The sequence below is a fragment of the Penaeus vannamei genome, chromosome 6 (assembly GCF_042767895.1).
Source record: "Penaeus vannamei isolate JL-2024 chromosome 6, ASM4276789v1, whole genome shotgun sequence".
Lineage (NCBI taxonomy): Eukaryota > Metazoa > Arthropoda > Malacostraca > Decapoda > Penaeidae > Penaeus > Penaeus vannamei.
Window position 1 is genome coordinate 17,142,641 of NC_091554.1, and position 7,500 is coordinate 17,150,140.

At 51.0% G+C, this 7,500-nt stretch overlaps 1 protein-coding gene across 10 annotated transcripts in view; it reads left to right on the forward strand.

Annotated features, from left to right (window-relative positions):
- nab (NGFI-A-binding protein homolog) overlaps window positions 1-7,500 on the forward strand; it is a 369,734-nt gene that overhangs the window by 28,407 nt on the left and 333,827 nt on the right. For 7 of the 10 annotated variants that reach the window (XM_070122676.1, XM_070122680.1, XM_070122681.1 and 4 more), the window contains exon 2: window positions 1,710-2,443. In XM_070122676.1, the coding sequence (XP_069978777.1) occupies window positions 1,825-2,443 (619 nt within the window). In that variant the 5' untranslated portion in view covers window positions 1,710-1,824. The remainder of the gene's footprint in view (window positions 1-1,709; window positions 2,444-7,500) is intronic. The other 3 variants (XM_070122678.1, XM_070122682.1, XM_070122683.1) reach the window with 1 other exon arrangement.

Here is a 7,500-nt window from a genome sequence, read left to right on the forward strand (position 1 = left end):
ACGCCCTGGTACGTAGGGTGCAATACCAACACCGGGGAGGGAACCAGTCCATGCCCCTTTCCCTCACTCGTCTTCAGTGTAACCAGTTCGTAACCAGTTTGTAAGACTAAGACCGGGAGGGAAGGGGGCGTGAAGCGTGTGTATGGGGGGGGTATAAAGGAAAGGGGTGTGTGTGTGGGTGGTGGGGGTGGAGGGGGTAGAAGAGGGATGGTATCAGGTACCGATTTTGAGGGGCTTGAGGATGATGGCGAGAGAAGGAAGGATAGAGAGAGAAAGACGTGGATGGAAGGAAGGGGACAGGTCGAAGAAAGAGGGATGGAGGGAGAAGAGGTAGTAGGAGAATGGAGGGAGAAGGAGAGGCTGAAAATGAAGATGAGAGAAAGAGAGGGCGAAACAGATGCCGAGGGTGGAGAAGAGCGCGAAGGAGAAGGAGAGCGGGAAAGATAGAGACCAGTAGAAAGGGAGAATAATACCGCTAAACAAAAGGGCGCGGCTTCGGAAGAGGGAGGGGGGGGGGGCTGGTATCTAGATCTCTCCTCCCTTTGCCTCCTGCTTCTTGCATGCTTAACAATATGCAAAATTTCTCTGATTTTGATTTTCTCCTTCTTCCTTTGGCTGCAAGATTATTCCCTTCTCTTCACTTGCTTCGTTATTCGCTCGTCTCGTCATGCTCTCGTGCTCTTTAGCGCCGTGTTTCCCATTCCTCATTCCAAGTATTTGCTCAGTCGAACCGTTCTCTCGGGCCAGCGACCAATCTATCTGCCTTCCCTCCTTTCATTATCGCACTTTATCTATCTATCTATATATATATTTTTATTTCTTTCTTTATTCTTTTTTATTTGTTACCGTAATCTACATTTTTTTGTCCGTGGAGGTAGTCCACCTAATTTCAAAACGGGTGCAATTACCGCCTCACATGTCAGATCCTGATAGATAATATCCTTTGTTTTTGTTCCTATTCTCTTTTATTTTTTGATCCTCCTTGTAGATCATATCCGTTTGGTCCTGTTATTTTCTCGGCTTCTTTTTTATCCCTTTATGATAATCTGCTTTTGTTTCTTTATTAATTTCTCGTTATAGGAAGGTTTTGTTTGCTTGCTACGAGGGAAGATAGGTGCATGTTGAAGCTGTGAATAAAATTCATTAGGATGTTTTTCTTTATAAGATTTGAAATGTAGAAGAAACGCAATAAAGGGGAAGAAAACGGGATAGAGAGGGACGCGAAGAAACGACATTTAAGCGGTCTGTGTCTTTTTTTTTTCTTTCGTTTTTTTATCAAAATCTTTGTCTCTCTTTGACCTTTCGAAGGGCCGGTTTTATCGCACTTTTTTTTTCTTTTTCTTTTCTTAATAATTACCCGCCGATCTTTTTCTTCGAACTTTGTGGAATGTGAAGGAAAATTCGTGGCTTTGTCTTTTATATATAAATAACTGCAAGGAAAATTATCAAGAAATGTGAGTGAAAAATGGATAATTTCTTTTTTCGTAAGGCAAAGAGAGAGAGAGAGAGAGAGAGAGAGAGAGAGAGAGAGAGAGAGAGAGAGAGAGAGAGAGAGAGAGAGAGAGAGAGAGAGAGAGAGAGAGAGAGAGAGAAAGAGAGAGAGAGAGAGAGAGAGAGAGAGAGAGAGAGAGAGAGAGAGAGAGAGAGAGATCATTTATTGTCCCAATCCCACCTGTGAATCCACTTCTAATCCCCCTTTCCCCCCGCAGGTGTTGGTGCAGGGGTGAGTCGTCCAAACCAGGTCGGGGCCGCCCACAAGGCAGTTGCCGCCCGCCCTCACGCCCACTTTTGTCCCCGCTCAACATGTGACGCCCCAGCTTCTCCATGCTGCTCGTCCCGCCCATCTCGCGCGCCCACTCCGCTGAGCCCCTGGTGCCGCCCCCAGCAGAGAGCAACCGGTCTCCCGCCCGCACCGCCCACGCCGCCCAAGCTCAGTCTCTGGCGCCCATCAAGGCAGAGCCGCCTCATCTGCTCAACTACACATCGTCGCCAGCGCTCGCTGACAGCTACGTACGCCCACACATGTCCGGCCTGAGCGACGCCCAGTACCCGCCCGCGTCAACCGCCACCCACTCGGCGCCCAGCACGCCCGCGCCGCCCTCTACGCCCACCCCCGCGCCCCCCGTGTCCGCCTCCTCCGATCGGTCGGCGTCCGGCGGGTCGGCCAGCGGCGGCTCGCTTCCCTTGAGCCACCCCCCGACGGTGGGCGGCCCGCCCCCAGCCGGAGGCCTCCCCATCGTCCCCCCCACCACCAACCCGTCGTCGGGCGTGGGCGTGAGCGTGACCTCGGGCACTGTGACCCCCGCCATGCCCGTGCCAGGCCCGTCGCAGGCCCCCCAGAGCTCCCAGCAGCAGCCGCCGCTCCACCACCCGCTCCTGGGCTACATCCCGCACGGCACCAAGATCCTCTCGCGCAACCTCAACGGCACGCGTGAGTACAACAGTATGTTTTCCCAAAATGTTGATTTAGTTGAGTTTAAGTTGGGCGCCGCCCCTCGGCCGCCGCCTCTCGGCCGCCGGGGCAGTCCTGGCCGTCGGTGCGATGGCTCTTCGCTGGCTCTTCGCTGGCCTTCGGCAGACTCGTGTAGCCTTTCTGATTCGTGTGTAGTTGCCTGCGAGGACATGTCTTTCCTCATTTCTCCCTCTTTTTTAGACGAGATCCTCTGTTTATTCCCGTAAATATCTTGCCAACGCGTCATTTAGTATGTATGTATATGGTCGCGGGGCTGTTCCGCTGGTGCTTCATGTTATTAGGTCTGTTTGTTATTGGGTCCCTGTCACGACCCCGTCCACCATTGTCACGCGCCGTCCGCTTTCGACCCGGGGGGAGGGGGGGGTATGGGTGCAGGAAGGTCTGAAGGAGACATACGCACATAGACGCCAAAAAGAAAGACAGGCAGAAGGGAAAAAATATGTACATACTAGAAAATATGAGTACTGAGCACGCGCGCCCATACATATGCCATCTTATGAATGCCCCGACGCGTAATGACCACAAGCGAAGAGAATCTCGAGAATCCACACGAGCGACAACACTACGATGCGCGCTCATTACAAACGGCGTGCACGACGCCCGCCTTCGCTCAGCTGAATGCGCGCCCGTAGCTTTTGCGCTGCTGGGGTCGCCCCGCCCCCTCCCGGCGCCTCTCGCGACCTTCTTCCGATTTCCGCCGAAGCGTCCTGCGTTTGAGGATGTTTTGTCGCATGTTCCAGGGGGAGGAAGGGGGACCGTCGAGGGCGCGTGCACGCAAACCCAGCCTCCGCTTCCATTTATCAAATTTACACGCACTTCGAAAATGGCAAAACAAATCTATATTCAAGCGCGGGTGCAGCATTGTCGCGAATCCTATTCTTGTTTTACTCCGGTCACGGTTCTGCGGTAAACCTTTTACAGAAAGTCCCCCGCCGCTGCCGATCCTTCTTCAGCTGTGGCAGGAGTGTCTTGCGCAACCAGCTCTTCCCTTGTTACGTACAGAGGCAATGCCCAATATGCACCATCATTAATGCTCGAGTTGGCCGTTTTTGCTTGAGCCCCTCCCTTGACCCCACCCGTCCCCACACCTCCTGACCCCCCCCCCCCCCTGCACAGTGCTTCTGCAAGGACGTCTGTGCTTTCAACAGGCGCGTCGTTGCCCCGCCGCCCCCCCTTCCCGGGAGCAGTTTCTCGTGGGCGTCCGCCGCCGCGCCCCGCCGTGCCGTCGCGGAGTGCTTGTAGGGTCATATCGCGCAGGCAGCCTCCTCGCCCCCCCCCCCCTTCCTCTGCCTTCTCTCCAGCGCTCTTTGCCTTCACCAGATTTTTACTTCGTCATTCACTTAATCTTACATAATGACCAAGATCGTAATAGGGGCGGTCTGCCACACCTAGATTACAGTAATATGATTGTTGAAGTCGCTAAGTGATTGCACGCGGGCGTTTTTCGCAAGCCGTTTTTTCCTTGCATGACGCGGCGCCTTCTCCGCTTTTTGCGTCGGACGTGACTCCGCTGGACATTCATTACGGCTTTTTGCAGGACCGCTCGGTGGGCCGCCCTTGCGCTTATGTCTTTAGCGTCCGTCACTCGCTCCTTTATACGTCATCTCGGGCGGGAAAGCCCTCTTTTTGTCGGCTCGTCTCGCTCGCTCCTGCCTCACGCATTCGCTTCCCCGAAACGAGAATGCAATCGCTCTCTCTCTCTCTCTCTCTCTCTCTCTCTCTCTCTCTGTCTCTCTCTCTCTCTCTCTCTCTCTCTCTCTCTCTCTCTCTCTCTCTCTCTCTCTCTCCCCCCCCCCCTCTCCCTCATGCACGCACGCCCGTGAATCTGAGCGCCCGCGGACATGGACCCTTGTGTTAACCTCTGCCTCACAGCCCTTCTCGTGTTCGCTCGTTATCTTCGGACTCGTAGATCACGATTCCCGTGTCCAGGGGGCAAAGCAGCCGAGTCGCCCGCACTCCTAATGAGCTCGTTGGACGGGCGGATTACATCGTTGGGTTTATTTGTAATTTCGTTATGATCTTTTCGGTTTATATGATCCTGTCTCAGGTCACTGATTTCTCATTGTTTTTTTCGTGTCTTTCCTCCCCAGCCTTTTCTTAATTTCTTTCCTCGTTCTATCATTTGTCATTCTCCTCTGACTTTTTCTTATTCTCTGACTTTTTCTCATTCTCTTTATAGGCACCTCTCTCTTTCTCTTTTCGTCCTATTCTGTTTTGTCCTTTCCCTCCTTCTTGCCAGTTTCCCCCTCGCCGTTTCCTTCCTTCTTCACTGTCTATCTCCTCCGGGTATTTCTCCACTTCTCTTACCTTTCTTTCCTTCCTCTGTCTCTTTATCCTCTCCCTTCATTTCTCTCTCTCTCTCTCTCTCTCCTCTGTCTCACTCTCTACTGCTCCCTCTCTTTTTCTACCCCTTCCCCCCTTTCCCAAAAGACTTTATCTCCCGTAGCACAACTCTTCCGCGCCTCCCCTCCCCCCCCTCCTCTCAATAAAGATCTTCTCTAAATACCTCGAGAGTATTTAATTTCCGAATGTTTCAGTCTATCGCGTGCGCTGCAGGTCCCGATAGAGGTGTAAAACTCTGCGGGATTTTTCTCTTCGTTTCGATAATTGTTTCCTGTATAATAGATAATTCTTGACTTCTACCGCGGTCTGTTGTTATTGTCTTTTTTTTCTTATCTTTATTTTGTCTTAATCGTTTGGAAGTGATAATGTCGGCCTGTCATTTATGTTTTTTGATTATGCTTTATTATCTAATCGCGTGAAAAATACGAAATGTTATGCAATTTCAATTGTTTATATTCATTGTTTTTTTTGCGTATGTATGTTTTTTCAATTGGTGAATGTGCAGAATCTCATGCACATTTCTTAATTAACACACACACTCTTTCTCCTCTCTGCATCACACACACACACACACACACACACACACACACACACACACACACACACACACACACACACACACACACACACACACACACACACACACACACACACACGCACACAAACCTTCCACCCACATAATGAGCATACACTCACCGGGTCTGTCCGCCCATACGCACCGCCACGCATCTACCTGCCGGAAGGAACATCCAGGCGACGCGACGGCCAACAGGCATCTGAGACGAGGCGGGAAAAAGTGCAGATGCAACAGCAAGTGAAACAGCAATTGATACGATTATGGTCGAGGCTGCCTTGTTTTCCGGCCTCATCTGCGGCCGCCGGTTTACGGGCGACAATACGGACGGGTCTCGTTATCGGCGCTTCTATAGATTAGGCCTTAGAGGGAGGGGAAGAGGGAGAGGGAGGGAAGGAGGGGGAGGGAGGGAAGGAGGGAGAGTGGGAGGGAGGGAGGGAGAAAGGATGGAAGGAAGGAAGGAAGGAAGGAAGGGAGGGAAGGGAGGAGGGATGGAGGGAGAGAGGAAGAGAAAGAAGAAGGGAGGAAGAGATAGAGGGAGTGAGGGAAGAATGGGAAGGAGTGAGGGAAGAATGGATGGAGTGGGAGGGAGAGAGTGGGCATGGTGGGAGAGCGAGAGAGTGAGAGAGGGAGAGAGTGAGAGAGAGAGAGAGAGAGAGAGAGAGAGAGAGAGAGAGAGAGAGAGAGAGAGAGAGAGAGAGAGAGAGAGAGAGAGAGAGAGAGAGAGAGAGAGAGAGAAGAGAGGACAAAAAATAATAAAAAAATAAAAGTAATGGAGAGAGAAAGAGAAAGAGAGAGAAAGTGCGAGAAAAAATGAAAGAGAGAGAGAGAGAGAGAGAGAGAGAGAGAGAGAGAGAGAGAGAGAGAGAGAGAGAGAGAGAGAGAGAGAGAGAGAGAGAGAGAGAGAGAGTTGAAGGAAACGAGAGAAAGAAAAAAAAGAAAAGATAAGTGCAAACTCTCAGAACAGATCAAACATATGGCAGCATGCGACGGCGCTGCCATCTATTAGAATATTAAAGGGCAATGACTTTTTCCTCCCAATGTTATATGACAAGAGGGGAAAAAATCAACCTTCCCTTTTTTCCCCCCGACAAATCTCAAGCGCAATTCTTGTTTAGGAGTCGAAAGCAGGAATCGGAAGGACGCGCCGTTAAGAAACCAGGAAAAGGAACGCGAGAGAAAGGAAAAGCAACCTCGGCGCTCAAATATTCCCAAATATTCATACGACGCGAGGGCCGATTCGCGGCGGCGACGCGTCCCAAAAGCAGAAGTAATAATATTCGCAAACTCTCCCGATTATCGCCAGTTTTATCGGCCGATTTTGTCTCCATCGGCGCTCGGAATGCGTCGATAGAGACATTAATTAACGCGATTTTTGCCCGCGCTTCCTTGACATGTTATACTTCAAGCATACTTTCTGCTCCATGTCTAACACTGCATATTAATTAGACATTCAACATCAGGGAGCGCGAGAGAGACGGGGTGGGGGAAGAAGGAGGGGGTGAGGGGGGAGAGGGAGGGGGTGAGGAGGGGGAGGAGGGAATGAGGGTAGGTGGGTGTGAGAGGGGTAGGGGGTATATATGAATAAGGAAAGTACATGAGAAAGGAGGGAGGAGGGAGGAGGGAGATAGAGGGAGAAAGACAAAAGTCGGTAGATTGAGAGAGGGAGAGAGAGAGAGAGAGTCAAACAGACAGACAGACAAAAACAGGTAGATGGATAGAGTCAGAGAGTGATAGAGAAAAATAAGTTGATAAATAGAGTTAGGAAGGAGAAAAAAGAGAAGTAGGTGGAGATAAACAGAAGTAGGGAATGAAATAGAGAAATAAATAGATAACTGTATAGAGACAGAGGAAGAAGGAGAGAAAGAAAAATATCCAGATAAATGAATGGGGAGAAATAGGAAAACAAATAGACAGAGATAGAGACCAATTAAGAGAGAGAGAGAGAGAGAGGGAGAGGGATAGAGAGGGAGAGGGAGAGGGAGAGGGAGAGGGATAGGGATAGGGAGAGGGAGAGAGAGAGGGATAGGGAGAGGGAGAGAGAGAGGGATAGGGAGAGGGAGAGAGAGAGGGGGAGGGAGAGGAGAGAGAGGGAGAGGGAGAGGGAGAG